A 19,757-nucleotide genomic window follows, 5' to 3' on the forward strand; every position below is an offset into this window, starting at 1 on the left:
ATGAGTTCATCGGGAACTAAAGGTGTCACAAGGTATTAGATTGCTACAATAAGCACAAAGCACCAGCACAACTCATTGAACTTGCTACAGTTTATCAGGTCAGTTTCATCAAGTCTTATTCAGAAGATATTCAGAGTGTTGTTTTAGGCACTCATTGTCAATAGAGTTTACTTTGAATGGCTGATGTGCTCGACAGTGAACGCTGAAAAACAAGTAAACCATGCTGCAATGTGGACCAGACCTAATGCCAATAATCAGGACTCCTAAGCTAATAATGTTGTAAAAGTTTTACAGGATAAAAGGCTTCCCATCTAGACATCACCCTGGTGAAGTAAAACAAAAAAAATCAATGGTGCAGCATACATATTGGTAAATGGAAGACGAAAGAAACCATCTGTTCTGAACACTTTAATATTGACACAGGTGAACAGTAATCCCCAGCTATTATAGAGACAAGTACAAACGGATGAAGACAGAAGCAGCATTCTGGACCAGCACAACAAGCAGGCAATGTTGCAACAACAACGTTGCAGGCATTGTTGCCAAAGGAAGAAAAGACAAGCGTGTATAAAACAGTACAGTTATGCATGAGCACATCCTCTCTTGTTTGAACACCGAGGTTAGAATACACCTGGACTAGAGCTGAGAGATTAGAATTAGGTTCACTCCAGATTTGTCCCACTACAATGCACCTCCTTTAGAGTCCTGACTTTCTTCTTTCCATTAGGTCAACACAGCGAGAGCAGCTCATACTTATCAATACTGGAGGCACAGTCTATGGTGTTGGTAATTTTTCAGTCGAGTTGTTCAATACTTGAGGAGATCTGTTAGTGAAAACAGCCCTTTTCTGCTTTTTAAAAAGGTCTTAACTGGCAACTCGCATTTACCACAAACAACGGGCACATTCTGCAAATGAAGCACCAGTTTTTGGAAAAGCGGGCGGTGATAACTGGATAACTGCTTCAAGGCTCACAAACTTCTACTGGCCATTAAGTTTGGTCCATCCTGAATCGAGCCAATTAAACAAGGCACCAGGTGTAACCGCCAGTCCCATGAGGGAGCAAGAGTCGGTAAAGCACCCCAGCCTCTTAAGGACAAAAGATCTGACTGGATTTAAACCTAGACGCTAAAAGGCAGCTCCTACATGTCTTGCTACATGAATATTTTTTTAAGGCCACATGGCGATGAAATGGTAAAAAAAAAAAAAAAAATAACACGTCCTCACAGCAAGGCTGATTTTTAGTACAGGTCCCCTAGTGGACAGGATGTTCAGATCCTGCAAACCCTACATAGCTAAAACCATATTTGGACAAATGCATTCATACCGAGAGCCTAGTAAAGACCTGCTCCACCATATCGCTGACATTTCTACAGTTACCCATGCTACGCTAACCCTAGGCTCATCTCAAAAGGCATCGACACGTTCACTCTGGGCAAAGGTAAACTTTTGAGTTGTGAGGGAATGCCAGTGGCAAAATATCAGTAAATGGCACCTTCTACAATTCCACTCATAAAGGCAGATCATGGTTAAAAAGAAAACAAGAAATGTCAATGAAAGGAATGATGCAAGGGAAGGGTTTAGGACACAAGAGGAAGACGAGGGAGCAGGCAGCGAAGATTACTTATAACAACCATGTCAAAAAGTATTCATGAGGTTTTTTGAATATTTTTTCCCTCTGTTTTTACTTTTATATACAAACAAACCAAAACACAAAATATGGATTGTGCACGTTTTTGTTTGTCACAAATATATTTCATGAAAAGCCTCAATACTCATTGGGAGGGGAAAGGGATAGGAATGGAGGGAGAGAGAGAGGGAGGGAAGAAAACGGTAGGAAAATGGACGGAGTGAGAAAGATCCTTTTCCTTTAAATCGGTTAAGCAGTTAATCCAGGATTATGACGATGATGATGATGATGGTGGTGGTGGTGATGGAATGAACTGGAGGAGGTTGGAGAGGAAGAAAGGGAGGGGAGGAAGAAATAGGAGAATGGCAAGAAGGAAAACAGCTCAATCTTTCCATTCCTTCTTGATGTTCAGGTTCCATTCCCAGGACAGGTGGTCGTGCTTGTCGTCATCAGTGAACTTGGACTTAATGTTGTAAGTGCCGCGGGCCAGCATGCCTTTGGGTGCCTCCTCCAGGGGTGTCAGGAATTCGTATTCATTCGGTCGAGGCCCATAGCTGCCCACCATGTAGTCAGACTTGTCAACTGAAAACAAGACACAGGTGAAGTTAATTAATTCTCAAAGGTTGTTTCAGCTATCAAAGATAGTGCAAGTGTGTTACAGTAAAATGTTTTCTTTGTGGAAGCTGACGTTATAGAGTGTCATTCGGTTTACAAAAATAAATAAGTTAATACTGTATGTTACATTTTAGACACAGTATTGTTTTCTTCTTCATTTGGCAACAATAATAAGCGTTCAGTTATGGAAGAACCGTTCTCCACCTCGGAGCAGCACAGCGTTGTTTCATTATTGAATAAATCCATGTTTGTGAAAGAATCGGATGAAGAACTGGCATTAATGGGAGGCTTTGGTTTAATGAGGGAAGTACAATAGAGATTTCCACATCTAGTGGCTTTTCTTCTAAAACCTTGTTAGTTTTTATCACAGTTTTGGAAAGTGCTACAAATGTTGGCGTGGTGCGCTGCAGAGTGGAGGAGGCAGAGGGGCGACAAACAACACAACAGCGTCTTTTTCAGATTCAGAAGTTTCCTTTGGATCCCATTGAGTTAAACACAAATAAACACACAACCATTTGTATTTGCACTCTGCATCAAAAATATATATGGAAAGCAACACTTTCACCTCTTTGACTTTGGGGTGAATTGTACCCTGAACATGAATATCAGATCGTAATTTCTAAAGGACACTTACTCTTGACCCCTTTCCTAAAGGTCTGCTGTACGTACTTCAACCCAGAGACGATCTCTTTGTTTACCTGTACACAGTTATAAAATACAGGTGATGTGACATTGTTTTCCAGTAGAAATAACTTCAAATATTCAATTACTTTGCTATGAAATCGTCATACGATGACAAAAGTTGTGCGATACCATCCATTCCTGGCAATTACTGCATCTAAATGTTACCAGTTGTGTTCATCGAACCTTGAAGCTGATCTTTATCCTGTACTCCACTCCTTCCTTCAGCACAAACGACTGCTTCTTAAAGGACTCCAGATCACCTGAGAGTGGAGCAAACACACACACAAACACAAAGTTAGCGCAGCTATGAAAACATACAGAACACTCTGCTCAGATGCAGCTCATTAGTTCACCATGTGGGTTTAATTGTGTGTCTGTTTGTGAATGTATGACAGACTGCAGTTAAATGCTGTTCCCAGCAGATGGCTGCAGGACACACACACACACACACACACACACACACACACACACACACACACACACACACACACACACACACCCTCTGCCTGCTCATCTTCACCCCTCTCTCTGCCAGCACAGAGCTCTCTCGCTTTCAGACTGCTGTGCTTTATGTGGGTCATGTGACGGTAAGATTATGTCTCATCACAGGTTTGACTTAGTGAAAACATAAATCACAAATAACACATAGATGCATCCAAGAGAAATGATCTCAGACTGTTAATGCAATGCACTGCTTTTTATGTAACATTACAGCTCTCATTCTAACCTATCGATGCTGTAGACTTACTTTCAAACCTATATACATGTAATATATATATATAGTCAATAATGAACGGAAGCTCAAACGTGCAGGAACCAGTGTAACCAAGCAAGTATGTTCGCGCTTCTGTTTACAATACAATATTTGATTTTCTTTATCTATGTGTACTGATCATTGTTTATAAGTCAACAAAAAGCTAAAATAAATGAGTGTGTCTCTTCAAGAGACTTGGACTAAATGGCTCGATTCATATGGATTACTTTAGTAATCTCTTCTTACCTTGGAGGTCAAGGGTCAGCGGGGCAGGAGCGGTCTCGCACATGAGAGTTAGCCGTGTCACCAGAACATTGGGAGCATTGGGATCCACTAAACAACACAAAACAAACAAGTACATGAGGAAAGTCTTAGACTGACATCAGTATATTCAAATTCACTGTGGTAAATGGGAGGGAATTCACTACTTCAGTGATTATTTGGGGGATTAATGAATTAAAAATGATTAATTTGATCTGTGTCGATTGGTTTGTTCAACCCAGATATCATAGTGAATACATTTTTTGCAGATATTTGTTGGAGTGTGGGTGCTGCAATCCCTGCAGCTAAATTCAGGCTCTGACATCATACAGATTTGGTGGTCAGGACGGTAAACAACCATAGAGCAACCTTCCACAAATGCTCCGGCATCCACTCAAAACTTCCTGTTAAACCTTCGCATTGTGTCGCAGGTTTCTCCAGAAATGTAAAACTCATTTATTAGATGTCGCTTGTTCTATAAGCAACTGGAACAACATGTGTATCTGAATGAAGAACAGATGCTAATTGTACCTCAAAGCAATATCAAATAAAAATCTAGTTTTAAACATGCATCAAGTTCTTAGAAACGTAGTCTTTGTAATCATGTTGGGTTCGTGTGATTCTGAAAGACTTTTACACAGAAAAGGTTTGATTTAAAAAAATGGTTTCTGTTCAGCGGCTCTAAGTGTCATGTGGTATAATAATCAAATATTAAAAGTAATACGCTTTTTTCCTTAAAATGTAAGTAAAATATATTATGTACATTACCAAAAGTATAAAACTTTATACCCATCAAACGTTTGTGGTCGGTAAATCTCTTCTGTAGCTCAAGGCTGCGTTTATATGAACAAATATACAATAAAGTGTGAAGTGTTACAATATAAAATAATATGAATTCACATCTTTGTGATTTTAAGGTTTTTTGATGAATAGAAAGTTCAAAGAACTGGAATTTTCTGGAACATCAGAAATGTCTCTTTGATCAATTAACTGTCCATGCTGAATAAAAGTATGGGAAAAAATTAGGGCTGTAAATCGATAAAAAATATATTTTTTGAATCTGATTAAATCACACAATTTTGGTGTGATCAATCGCACACTTAACGAAACTAAGCATGCACCGTTTATCTTTAACATCCAGCAAAGTAACCCAAAAAATTTGGCTATATATACACAGCTATTTTCTGCAAGCTTATTTCAAGATCATCTTAGAAAGAAGCGTCATGTGACTGACCCGGGATGAGAAGGTCAGTGTGGGCTCTGTGAAACTACAGCTGTATGCCAAGACATACTAATCAAATGAGAAAAAAAATACAGCTGGTCCATGGGACGAATCCTGGGAAAGGGACTGTTGTGAGGAGTGTGAAACTTTCATCAAACTGGGTCAGAGCAGCGGGAGCGAGTACAGTAGAGCGACACACACCTGCAACAACAGTGCAGCCGCCCAGCAGCGCCTCCTTGTACTTGCGGAGGCTTTCGTCATCTTTGTCGAGCTCCTGGATTTCCTGAAGGCTCTTCTGGGCCGGCGGCTTGTAGTTGACCGACTCGCTGTTTTCGTTCTCGGCTGCGATAGCGGCTAACTGCTCTGGAGTGGGCTCCTGCTCGGCCATGATTGACAGCTGGAGGAAAACAGACACACACACACACACACAGGTCAGAGGAGAGGAAACCAACTGTCTTTACCAAACGCTGATCAGAAATCACTAAAGCAATGGAGATCTGACCCACATCAAGTCATGTGATCACTTCTTCCAACCTGTGAATATTTTAATAATATTAATGCATTTCAAATGAATTAACCACACACTCAGAGATCAAGGAGGGTACATAGATAGTCACATTTCAAATTGAATATATATTTATTTCAGATGTGTACAGGATTTCTATAAAAACAAGCTATGATACAAACAAACACAAATAGCACCGCTTCTGAACCGTAGTGTATAAACAGTACATCTCGACTGAGCAGTTCATTCACATCTGACTCACTGCTGGATGTTTACACTCGTGTCCTAAGACTCGTACGTCTTTCAAAGATTGATGTTAATAATGAAGTGAATGCAGAGGATGTGCTGCAGTGCAGCTGCGCTGGTGCTCTCTCGCTGTGACCCAACACTCAGCTTCTGTAGTTTCCTGTTCTGCAGAAGTGCAGCTCGCTCTGCTCAGAGACACCTCACTGTGTGATTTCCTTTCCTTACATGGTACTGGCGTGCTAAACACACCAAATCAGACTCATAACACCACTCAATCACTATCAGCTCGCTTTGACACGCCACACATGCATCTGCAGAAGACCAAACAGACCGCTGCAGGTTTTTTTTTTTTTTTTTTACTTTAACAATTCCAGGGTGCAACAGGTTAACTAATTTTGAGGCAGATTTTTTTAATAGAAATATAATTTGCATAGCCCTATGATTTCCACAATGATGAAATGTGGGTGGAATTGGAGGATCCGAAAAAAAAAAAAAAAGTAAATAATTAATAATATAAAGATTGTCATGGAACTGGCGATAATAATAATAAACTCAAACAAGAACATTATGATTTATCACAGCGAATCTAAATAAATAAAACAGGCAACATCATTTCTGATAAACTAAAGCACATTTTTCAGGGCAATATTATTGTTAAAAAAATTTTAACTTATACAATTGTTAAAATTTTACAAGTTCAGCTGATTCGAGATTGTTTTTGATTATTAAATTTAAACCATTAAAACAGAATTAATAAACTTAGTTGTGTGGAAACAGGCACTTCAGAAATGTTTATTTCGAAATGTATTGATATTGAATTTTATAGGTTTGGGTTCTGAAAGATATTAGATATCTGAATGTTTTTGAAAGAAGCCTATTTTGCTCACTTAGGCTGCATTTATTATACAGTTAATATAGGGCTGCACGATATTGGGAAAAAAATGACATGGCAATATTTTATTTTTCCGCGATATATATTGCGATATGAAATCGAATAAATTTTTCTTACAAACAAAAATGGGGTGAGGACACTTACATTCTCATTTTAAATGATTTAAACATCGACACCATCATGTCAAGTGATTAATTTGCGCGAAAGACAGCGCTCGTGTTGTTTGAAGACGGTGAGTGTGCGGCCGGGGCTCACTCTCTCTCTCTCTCTCTCTCTGCCCTGTTAAACTGACAGGACTTAAAAACACAAGAGAATGATAAACTTTTACTCTATGATGGTTAAGCTGTGCAATTAATCCGCGAATCACATTAGTCAAGGGCCGGGGAGCAGCTGGCCCGTACAGTTAATGAATAACAGATCAACTACGACAGCCTACATCACACATCGTGCGATGTGACTATCGTGGTTTCGTACATCGCGATATCGATGCTTAAACGACACATCCGGCAGCCCTAGTTAATACAGCGAAAACAGTAATATTCTGAAATATTATATATTATATTTTTATTATAAATGTTATGAAAAAGCTGAATTTTCAGCATCGTTACTCCAGCTTTCAGTGTCACATGATCCTTCAAAAAAAAATATAAGATTTGCTGCTCATTAAACATTTCTTTAATGAACAAAATTCAAAAGTAGTAAATACTTCTTACATTGTTACAATAACCTTCGATCAATGTAATGTGGAATAAAAGTAGCTATTCATTTCTTTCCATCAAAAATGGCTATTTTATATTTTTGCCACCTATGTAATCACCTTTCTTAATATCAAAACAGTCCCTTCAGGGGCCTCTGCTGCATGTGTGTGTGTGTGTGTGTGTGTGTAAGTGTTACCCTGGAAGGGCCCTTTAAGACATCAAGCAGAGAAATTCCACTTGGCTGCCAACAGCGTAACCATTTCTCTAAACCCAAACACTTGTTTCAAACAAAGAGAAGAGATCTGCCAGCTAATCTTACGAACAGCTGTAATGAGGACCACATATGAACCAACACATGAGATCTGAACCGACAGCCAGTGATCAACAACACAACACCAGTCCTCCAGCATATGGTGTGTATATCCAAGACAGATGTTGTTTGCGTAACACTTTAGGAGACTCCCAAATTCTCCCCTCTTTGAGCAGATTGCAGTTCTGATGAATCTCACAGTAGTTTTCTGTGCTAGCCCTAACTAGAAAAATGACAATGTAATCAATAAAAGAGCCTAACATTCCAGTCACCCTGGTATTGTGAAAGCAGTCCTCGTCTAGTTTTGGCAGGGGATGCTTTTGGCCACGGTCAGACAGGAACTCAGATAACACTGCATGTCTTTTTCCATTCCCCTGACAGCGAGAGAGGCTGTTCTTCATCAGCGAGCTCTGGCTCCCTGCTCCAGCGGCTGGGGATTGAAGTTCAGGATCAGAAGCGTGACAGACACATGATGGCTTGCCATGTTCCTCTTAGCACTAAACCATGTGTGTCCCATCCTGCTCCTGGAGGCCACCTCACTGCAGAGTCTAGATTCAACCTAGCTGACCACAAGTTTTGAAGTGATGCTAAAGACACTGTTTTTTTTAGCCCAAATTTAAGACTTAAGAAGGCCTTTATTGAGACCTGCTCAAATAAAATTAATTCCATGTCTATGGTAATTTACAGTTCAGATACAGGTTTCCACAAAAACAAACAGATTTATTAAGCAATGTACTTCACAACTGTATCAATTGTTAATTTTAACTATTATTAACAATAAATTATTAATGAAATAATATATCTATTTTACCGTCTTAATTGTTTACACTTTCATAATGCATTACTTCTTAATCCACCAGTTCACATTTACAACTCTGCTTAAAAACATGGGTTAATTTTCACACTGAACAAAACCAGCAGACGGGCTGATTGAAAGTGCACACTCATTCTCTGCCAGCAGGGGGCGCTTTCAGAACGGCAGAAATCACCAAATCGAAATCCTTGTCTTTCAGTTTCCAAATTGAAGACCTCTTGAAATCACAATTAGGACTTTCTTGTACTTTTTTTTCAAACTTATGGCCTTAAATTTGATATACCTAAATTTAAGACTTATTAAGGACCCGCAGAAATCCTGACAAAGTGGATATGTCCAAGATTTTTCTGCAAATTGATGAGCTTGATGTAGGGGTGTAATTGTTTTAGGGCTGAATAATATCAGTGTTGATAATATTAATCTTAATTTGATTTATTTTTAATAAAACAAAACTATTTCTTGTCTTTCCCAATGTTCTCATCGAAGTAATATGCAAATTGTGCTAAAGCTTATGCTACTTAAAAATAAAATAGCTATAAAGCTATTTATAAAATAAACACAATAGCTAAAGTGTTGTGTCAATTGTTGTAATTACATGAGAACAGGGACATCCACAACTCAAGTATAATGATAAAGACAAAGAGGAACGTATTGTGGGAATTACTTTCAGAATATTTTTTATTATTTGACTCGTCGACAGCCAATCGGAATGCATCCTCCTTTAAAGAGCTTGAAAATTTAAAGCGGCAGATGACAAAACTGCAGCACACACTTCAAATAAACAGAACATTATTGTGTGTTGTTGTGGACACTGGTATAGTTACCGTTATAGTTATCTTCGTAGTTCTATGTGTGAACGTGCCTTTATTGTCAGTTATTTTTGTATTAGAGGGTACGTTTACAAGACAACAATGTTCTGAAGATGGATGCGTTTTTCCTGTGTGTTTTTGAAGAGTTTCACACACAGACGACAATGTTATCAAAATGTTCCCGATCCACACAAATCTACGAAAACGACTAAAAACGTTGCATTATGCATGCCAGGCCAGTAAGTGGCGAGGTTTGCAATAAAACACTACGTATCGCCACACATACTAATTCATACACACAAAACGCATTTGTCAGCGTTTTCATAAATTTGCATTTTTGTTGTTCACACAGAGACTAAACCAGAATCATTTTCAAAAATGTGCACACCCCGTTCTTTTTTTTATTTTATGTTTTCAGACCTCCAAAAACACCATTGTGAAAATAAACGACAAATAATAATAATAAAAAAAACAATTACATTTTTTGGTAAATGGCCCTAGTTTCTTTGTATTGGAATCAATTTGTAAAGATATAGCAGAAGTTTTAACACCCTAAAATCTAAAAACTAGTGTTTTCATAGTATTGTAACCTCTCTAGTCAAGAAGAAGAAAGCAGAAGGGAAGCAGAATCTATCTATCTATCTATCTATCTATCTATCTATCTATCTATTAACATCAGTGTTTAATAAAAAATAATTAAAAAACAGCTCATGTCCCTTCTGGAGCTGAAAAGGTTCATTCACGGAGTACAATCTGTTTCTGCTGAAGAATCATTAAAACATGAAAAACAGGTCCTGCAGCAAGCACAGTTCATCAAACTGCATTCATGCCCAGATCACATCACTTTAGCTGCCAGAGTAAAAACACCATTAGCCATTTGGCAGTCGTCTCAATGTTAATATGCACTAGAGAGCGCAGGCTAATTTCACACAGCTGAGCACGATGGACTGGCCATTTAACATAGTTGTAACAATTATTTCCTAAACATGGGCAGCAGGTACATAACCTAGGGTCACTGAAAACAAAGCTAGCTGTCACGCCAGTTCTCACACTCAACAGTGGAAACAACTCAAACTGGATATTAGCACCATAGACTTCTCCGTTCAGTTCTGTGCATCTGAGCTAAATTCACTCTAATGAGGGATCATCCAGAACTAATACCACCAGGGAAGTCTGAGCAAGACTAACATGCTAGTCTAAGGGTTACAAAGCCTGAGATTAGGCTCGTTACCGAGCAACAACGAAACCCAACAAGATTATGTCGTCAAGATTAGTACTAATTAAAGAAGGGAAGTGTCAGTAAGACTGCTGGGATGTCAAACGGCGCCAGGTAAAGAGGATTTACCTGACAAACCTCATCAGTCTCCTCAAGAGACCGGCTTATCCTCAGGTCTACACAAAGACCTGTGAATGAACATGTTCTGCACTGATAGGACGACCAGGTTAGATACTAGAACTCAAGGCTGTTCAGTAGCATTAACACCTTGTGCCATTACAGCAACACAAATGTGTTGGAAAATAGGTCTTTTCAGGTGTACAAACACCTTAGACATACATGATAAAGTACTGTGGTAACATCATCCATACAAGTGTCCAAGTGAACTGAAGCAGAAGACTCCTGGATATTAATATTGTTATGCAAGGTGATCTTACAGCCAGGAAACTGTAACTATGGAGAGCACTAGTGTTAATTAAACAGCAGGTCTGATCCGCTAGGAAAGGGAAAGTGAGAGTCTCACTAGATGCTGTTTCGTTTTTCCAGACAGAACTATTTTCAATCCCTTGACAGGGCTTCAGACTAAAAGAAAAAAAAGAAAGTAAGAAGCCATTGGCTCTTCATTTGAATCATTAATGCCATCTTTGCATGATCTTTGACAGTCTGGAGGTTGATTATTTCCAATAGAAAGCAGTACTTGAGTTGCGCGGGCTTCCAATCATCTCATTTGTGCTTTGATATTGAAACATTTTAATGTTTAAGCTTGAAGGTAAACATCTGACCAGATATGATGTATTAAAACCTAAACTACGAGGAGAGAATTGCCAAAATATTTGCATCAAAAAGTTATTCTTTTAACTTTATTTGCATATTATAGGAAGTTATACATCAGAATAATTGTGTCTAATTAGGGCTGGGCGTTATGATCAAAGGACATTTTGCCATTTAAATTCTGACAATGTTTTTCAAGCCTCTGCTCTGTCTGTGCACGTTCATGGGTTTTGGAGAGAGATTTGCAGTGAGGGTGAGATCTTATGCTTTCAAAGTTAGCTTGCTATTGCTAGCTTCTCTGAAATCGCCTATCCTTACTTTAAGGAAGCTTTTATTGAAAACATCCAAAGCTCCTCATAGATGCACAACTGTGTTGCATGCGTGCCATTGCATAGAAAATGAGTTCCTGTCCCACTTAACTCCAAACTCTGCAACACTGTGTCAGAAAAAAAGACAAGTGCAAAACAAAATGGTTGAGGTAAAAAAGTGACAGAATTTTTTAACTGCTAATCTCAGACGTAAAGTAAACTAAAGTGAGCCTCAACGTCTACAATGTACAAGAACAACAATAGTCTCCACCGTTCAGCACAAGGAGGAACTGTGGGTAACAGAGCACCACACAAGCACTTACTCTGCTTGGCTCAAACTCAAGATGACTGAAATTAATTAGAGAGTGGATGAGTCAGTAAAGAAAAACACTCTGACACACACCACAACACCGCAGGACTCGATGATAATGTTCCTGGGCACCTGAAACCATCTGAACTTCACATAAAAAACCCAAATCCTATGCTGAACATGATTAAGAATGACAGCAGGGTAAGAAAAGCGGCACAGAACTGATCATCTCTTGAATAAAACCCAATGAAATGGCTCTTTTCCTCTGCTGATGGATTTCCTATTAAAACAGGAAGCTGGGGTGGGGCACGTCTTCAGCAGTCAGTAGTCTCATTACAGTGATGAACCATTATTCGATAATTGTTAGTGTCAGGTGGTGTTAGATGGTGGTAACTTCCCATTATTGGAAGCATCTGACAGGATACACCCATAACTGCAGCATGACTCAACAACATCTTCAGTTTTCCAAGAAGAGACAGGCAGTTTAATGTTAAATATGGTTATCCACCGAAGGTTATATTTATTGTTCACATTCAGGAAGCACTAAAAGCCACCTGAATTCTTATTTTAGCTATCATGGGGTCGTAACACATGTCCAAACTGTTGTATTCTAAACAAAGTCTGGAAAAGGAACTTTGTTCCTATCCTTGCCGCTCCCTGGAACTCAGGGAAAACTTCTGATGTAAACATTCCATTCTTTTCCAACTCTTCCTACGTAGGCAGCTGCCTTCTGAGACAACATTAAACTCTCGTTTTAAATGTTTACAGGACAACGATGTACAGAAATGTTTCGCATACAGACAACTATTTTCTCAAAACAATCCCAGTTCGCATGGATCCAGGAAAATGACTAAAGCGCTGTATTATTCATGCCAGACCAGTAGTTGTGATGTGACTTTGTAAAGAAATGCTACAAGACTGTCCACATACTTCGAGCGAACATGTAATAACATGCACAGACTAGGGATGTTCATTTAACCAATGACCACTGGTTCATTTAACCAACCGTTAAGAATTTTGACTTATTAATAACTGGTTAAACGGTTTAAAAAGTCATTTATTTATTTTTAATAAAATCATGGCAGATGATACCTCATGTCTCATTCACTGGTGAGAAAACATAGTACAAAATGTTTAATATTATAATAATAAGCTTTTCCATTCTCGCTCGGCCTGCGATAGCATCATGAAATGGACTTGATGTCTGCGAGATCATGGTGTGCAAATACATCCGTTGACAAGCAGGTAGGACTGCCTATCATAGTCCTCGGACCAATAGATATTATTAGACAAACTTTTTATGGTCCTAGGCCATCCACAGACAATATAAATATATTTAGATCACATAACTTAGTGATTGCTATCAGGATGCGACTTTCAACAAACATAACAAAAAGTGGTTTTGAACCGAATCACCTTCCCAGCCTTTAGTTACCTAAAAAGAGAAGCAATTTTAAGGTAGCTTCCCTACTAACAGTCTCTCAGTTTCAATCCCTTCCCTCAAGCGTCCTTAAACGATCACCGCAATTAACAACAAATCAACGATCCAATCAATGGACAAAATCAAGTCCCAGCTTTCTTTTGAGAAGCTGTTTCATTACGCTTATCCGTCACAATGAGGAAAAGATGTTCAAGATCACGGTTTCATGCCGACTTGAAAGCAAAAGCTTTGACGTGGTGACGATTTGAAGAGGGAGCACCAGAAACCCAAATTATGTTTGAATAAAAGCTATTAAAAGGACCCAGTGACAAGTGTGGAGCAGCAGAAGAAAGTGAAAGCAGGTCAATGCTGTGTTGAGCAGGTGTCTTCAGATCCATCAGCCTCACTGTGGGGGGTGATTATGGTTTGGGCAGATTGTGACGAGACTTCCCTAGCAACAGCCATGGCCTCATACTCCACAATCAATAACATAGCCTCCATCAGAGATGGGGGAGCAGTGATGATTTGCAGTTCGGGATTGGCTTAACTGAAAACAAACATGGAGCCAGAGAAGTGTTTGAAGTGGGTGGAGGGGATGTTTAAAGTTGAGATCCCTAAGGGACGTCTTTCAGGCGGAGTTTGGATGTAACAGGGGGAAGAAATTAGTGTGATTTCCAACACTGAGAGACATTTGTGTCCACAGACCTAAGGCTGCAGAAAGCTTGAGAAAAGATAGAGGTCCTTGAAGACAGAGAGAAACGAGAAGAGAAGAGACAGGAATAGATCACACTTCAAGAAGCCCTTCCCAACTATGGCTCCTGTCATGAACATACTAGGACAAACACAGCGGTGGTGGAAACTACAACAGCTGTGACAAAACTGAAACTGGTGCTACTGGTGATGCTAACTCATCTTCCTGTTTCTTCAACTTCCTGTGTTAGATGTGTTTCAAATAACTTAGGTTAGCATTCGTTATCATATCACATTATCATTAGCTTTAAAACATAGAAACAACCACTGCCCTCAAATTAAACTTACATTTGCAAATGAAAACATGGCTATGAAAGACAGATGTTCGGGTGTGTATGTAGGCTAATGTTAATTTTTTTTAAAGTAATTTTATTTAACAACAACGATATATATCATTGTGTAATTGTTTATGGCTTGAAATAAGGTTGTTACAAATCCAAATTTTTAGATACCAGTAAAAAATCCACAATTCTCCATAATTTAAGTAAAAACTAATATGAGCAGGATACGAAAATGTTATGCACATCCTGCAGTTTAGAAATTGTACCAATATATACACTTAATCTCCAACTAGTTTGAAATTGTACTGGTTTTTCCATTTTTACCAGTATAGCCCATCTCCTAATAAATGTACAGAGGTGTAGAAGACAAAACGCACTGCTACCGTCCCAGTCCACATACTTAACATTGCACAACTAACCTGCTTTTCAAGACTTTCCTCAAACTGCTGCTTCGCTGTGGCAGGAGAAACGAGAAAACCGACCGTTAAAACTGATGCCCGTTACGTAACCCCTTTACAGAAATGCCACACATATTTGCATTCACGTTATGAATTTCACACATTTTACAGTGCTGCGTATGAAACTTAACTTGCCCTGTGCACAAATCTTTTAAACGGTCAGTTTCAGCTTTGAAATATTAAAATGATTTGCCAAAAAACAGTTGTGGTGAAATATTGCTGTATAGTACAGTCAGTGTATTGTTTTAGTGATGCATAACGGATATGAATAAACATCAAGCTGATTTAGTGAACAACAGTGTTATTTTTAACCCTTTTAGGCCTATTATTAAAAACAGGATCTGTTTGGCTAGAATGATTTGTTGTTGTGATGATGGCTTCTCTGATTGAAGAAATAAAAGCACAATTTTAAGCTGCTTCAGGGTACATACAGAAATAGACATAGGCCTGTCTGTACAAAGAAGGCTAAAAATAAAAATAAAACCCTAAAATAAGTTTATATTGCCTTCTATCTTGACCGGGGTCAATAAAAGCGTGCGGTGCCCGCGGGGGCACTTACAGAGGCGCTCATATCAGAGATGACCCACCAGACCTGACCTTTATGTGGCTTCATCACAGCGCACTGATGTCTGCCTGGAAAACTACATAAAGGAAATCTAAATCTATTATTCATTCAATCGGCTGAGCTATACAATTCAGACAAAGACATGAACAACCACACTAAGAGATCCTGTTTGTTTTTGCTTTACATATTCCCTTCAATAATACAATAAAACAAAATCCTGAACACCGCAGTGGTTATAAAAAGATAGCTACTTATACTCATTTTGGACATAAGTCATGCAAAGGTGCACGTACAGACATTTTCAACATCATAAACTCAACTGGCAACCTGCTTTGCCTTCAGATTCCTCTAATATAGCCTCTGATCTATAATACATAGATGAATATAATATATAGATCAGTGAAAAGAGCTGAAATACTGAACTGTGCTCAAGTATATAGGACAGAGACACCACCCTCCCTCGTTCACATCTGAGCAAACTTTAAACCAAGAACATATTCACGATGTATACTAAGAGACAAATATTTTACAGTAATAACGCAAATGGCTGCTCAACACAGTTGAGGACAACGTCCTGCAGACACCGCCCTGACAAACTCAAACCTAAACCACGGATACTACGGCGAAGGCACACCTCATGAATATTCATTCAGAACTGCCGACGCTGCCAATCACGTGACCTGATTAATATACGTAGGCCAAGTACGATTCGCTCATTCGCTAACTGTTTCCGCTTTCAGCCAATCAGTTTAGACTTGCAGGGCGACCCGTCAAGTTACGTCGTTAATATTCATGAGCCGATTCGTCCCCATAGTAAGAAGCGTAGATTGGCCTCAGAGAGAAGGAACTAGAAAATACATCGCGCCACTTGTACTGCACAGGAAGGAAATCAGACTGGATTTTATTTGTTTCGGCCGATTTCAGCATAGGGCTTTTGGTAATCAAGTCAGGGCTCCCTTCGAGAACACAAGAAATGTTGTGTAAATACTTCCTAGCATTAAATCGGTGCTCAGACAAGCATTTAGCATCACATTAACAGACAGATTAAATTAAACGAGATTTACAGGAAGACAAAAAGATCATGAAGATTGCTGATTGCCTAATTTATCAGCACCGTGACACATTTTCCTACTGTTGTTAATTTTACACCCAGTGCTCTTTATTTAGTCGTCGTTTACGCCCAAGAAAAAAATACAGATGCAGCAAATTAGCTTTCGTTACACACACCCCGAGTCAAGATGAACGTGCATCTTTGATCCAGGAAGTTCCTCCTCATGTTAGCAAGCTAATGCTGCTAATCGAACTTCATTTAGCGGCAGGAAGAAAAAGTTAAATAAGCTTTCTGCTAGACATGACTCTAATTAGACCAACACACACACATCACGAATGCATGCAACGGGTCCGTCGATTGTGTGAAAGTTTGTCTCCGCGGCAGGAAAAAATAAAAATAAAACCAGTTCTGAAACTGCTTCCTTGATCTTGGCCCTTCGTTCTCAGGTCAGAGATGTACCGCTCCAGTGTATGACCTGATTACATTAGCTCGCGTCTTGTTTTCTGGATGATTCCAAAAAGAGGATCTAAATCGCAACTTTACCCAGGCACGAGATCAGATCGCATGCTGCCAAAATGTTTTATTTATTTTTTATGAAACATTCTTAAAGTTAAATCTCTGAAAGACTCCGTTTCGTAGAAAAAAAAAAGACAGTCTCATGTTTTTAACTAACGTTAATGTTAATGTTCAGACACCGCCTGAGGATCGGGTCAGATCTGGGCTGGTCAGGATGTGATCAGATTGAGACAAACACAATCCCTCCATTCTGAGACATACAACTAACGTTACACACATACAGATATTTTCATTGATCGTTTTTCTAAAGGGCTGAACGCAGTTAGTGGAGCAGGCAGGAAATGCATGTATCAACTTGCTGTCTTGTCAACCTACAGTAGATACGGAGCTACGAAACTACCGTGAAAAAAAACGCGAGCGAAAACGCTGTGTGATATTTTCTGCACGCGTTGTATGAGATCTTAGTGGTGTTTCTGTAATGAAAACTTACCGTGGACCTGCGGGTGCTGCGAGTCAATATGTTAGAGAACGCGTCCCGGACTTCTCAATGGCGCGATGAGGGAGCGGCGCGATGCCAGAGAGAGACACACTTCCGGGAATGTCGTCGAGCGCGTCACGATCACTGCGCATGCGCGAGAACACTCGCTCTTTCTGTTTTCGAACATAAACGGACCGACGCATATATGAAGAACTCGTGCAGAGAAATTAAAGAGTTCAGATATATATATATATAGCGCCTCTATGTTATTTTATTTTTATTATTTTAGCGCCTATTTTAGATGTAACCAACGCAGTGATCTGGTTCAGAATGCTTCACTTGTTTCACATAATAAAACGATATTATATAAAGATAATGTAAGAATTAATAATGGTTTCACACTTGGTTCGCTTGCCTGCTCCGAAGTCCGAACCCGAGTTCGATGGCTCCCCCCTCCCCTGCTCCCGCTGGACTGCGTTCATATTATAAAATATTTGAGTCCGATCCGCGGTTCGCTTGCGTCATCAAGCCAGCAGCTGTATACCCCGTTGCTTAGTAACGACGGCGCAGGAGAAGGCGGCAAAAGCATAACGTTACTCTCTGCACTTTTATGTATTTAAGTTTTTGAACCGTTCGTTTTGTTTAGAAATCTCCGGTACATAACGGCACTTGCGTCTGTCTAACGAATGTACTGCAAATGTTCTAAAGAACGCTGAAGGCGAACAGAAATGAGACATACAGCTCTCTGTTTGCGGCGGTCAGTCACGCTCGTCAGGAAAGTGAGTGAAGCACACACACACAGACACACACTTTCATCAAATAATATGTCATTAATCGCGGTTCACTTCCGCGATTTGGTACGACTGCGTTCACATCGGCAGCGAACCGTACCAGAGTTCACATGAACTGTTCCCCAGACCACTGGAGTCGGGTAAGGTTCACGGGTGTGCACCAGAGTTTGGAAGACAGCGTTCACATCATCCAAACGAACCGAACTCTGACACCAATCGAACCCGGTTGCTAGTCACCTGCCTCATTTAGTTCAGTTGAATCGTACCAGAGTTCGTTTCCTCCTTTGGTGCGGTTCGATTGGGCAGGTAAGAAAGCAGCAATCGCACTCGGGTGCGGACTAAAAGCGGACCAAACAAGCGTACCGAGACCTGCTTAAAGAGGTGGTCTCGGTACGCTTTCAAACGAACTCTGGAGCGGTTTGTTTGTGGTGAGAATGTGATCCGACCTCGAACAGACCCAACTGCAAAAAGTACTGATCATTTTTGGACTAAACCAGCTGCATTGTACATTATGGGATAAGGAAGTGTTTGTTGACAGTTTGCACTTTAGCATGGCAGCTCGTGGACAAACTTGGAGTAGAGAGGAAGTGCGGAGCCTCATAGAAATTTGGTCAGATGACCATGAGCATGTCAGAGTTAAAGGGTTAGTTCGCCCAAAAATGAAAATTATGTCATTAATAACTCACCCTTATGCTGTTCCAAACATGTGAGACCTCCTTTTATCTTCGGAACACAGTTTAAGATATTTTAGATTTAGTCTGAGAGCTCTCAGTCCCTCCATTGAAGCTGTGTGTACGGTATACTGTCCATGTCCAGAAAGGTAAGAAAAACATCATCAAAGTAGTCCATTTGACATCAGAGGGTCATTTGGAATTTTTTGAACATCGAAAATACATTTTGGTCCAAAAATAGGAAAAACTATGACTTTATTCAGCATTGTCTTCTCTTCCGTGTCTGTGTGAGAAAGAGTTCAAATCAAAGCAGTCTGGACATCCGGTTCGCGAACGAATCATTGAGTTCACCAAATCGAACTGAATCGTTTTAAACGGTTCGCATCTCTAATACGCATTAATCCACAAATGACTTAAGCTGTTAACTTTTTTAATGTGGCTGACACTCCCTCTAAGTTCAAACAAACCAATATCCCGGAGTAATTCATTTACTCAAACAGTACACTGACTGAACTGCTGTGAAGAGAGAACTGAAGATGAACACAGAGCCGAGCCAGATAATGACTCATTCAGGAGTGAAGAACCGTTTCTGTCAGACGCGTCCGATTCATGAACCGAGGAGCTGACCATACTGCGCATGTGTGATTCAGCGTGAAGCAGACCGACACACAGAGCGTCTAAACTGAACTGATTCTTTTGGTGATTGATTCTGAACTGATTCTGTGCTAATGTT

The 19,757-nt window shown here is 39.7% G+C and overlaps 1 protein-coding gene across 1 annotated transcript; it reads right to left on the reverse strand.

Moving 5' to 3' along the window:
* Window positions 1-392: 392 nt before the first annotated feature.
* On the reverse strand, window positions 393-17,717 carry LOC113052792 (rho GDP-dissociation inhibitor 1-like). The gene is made up of 6 exons (XM_026217247.1): window positions 17,575-17,717; window positions 5,366-5,561; window positions 3,928-4,014; window positions 3,111-3,187; window positions 2,878-2,941; window positions 393-2,210 (listed from the first exon to the last, which is right to left on the reverse strand). The coding sequence occupies exons 2-6, from the start codon at window positions 5,550-5,552 to the stop codon at window positions 2,011-2,013; spliced, it is 615 nt and encodes a 204-aa protein (XP_026073032.1). The 5' UTR covers window positions 5,553-5,561; window positions 17,575-17,717; the 3' UTR covers window positions 393-2,010.
* Between the last annotated feature and the right edge of the window lie 2,040 nt (window positions 17,718-19,757).

This window comes from Carassius auratus, chromosome 3 (genome assembly GCF_003368295.1).
Source record: "Carassius auratus strain Wakin chromosome 3, ASM336829v1, whole genome shotgun sequence".
NCBI lineage: Eukaryota > Metazoa > Chordata > Actinopteri > Cypriniformes > Cyprinidae > Carassius > Carassius auratus.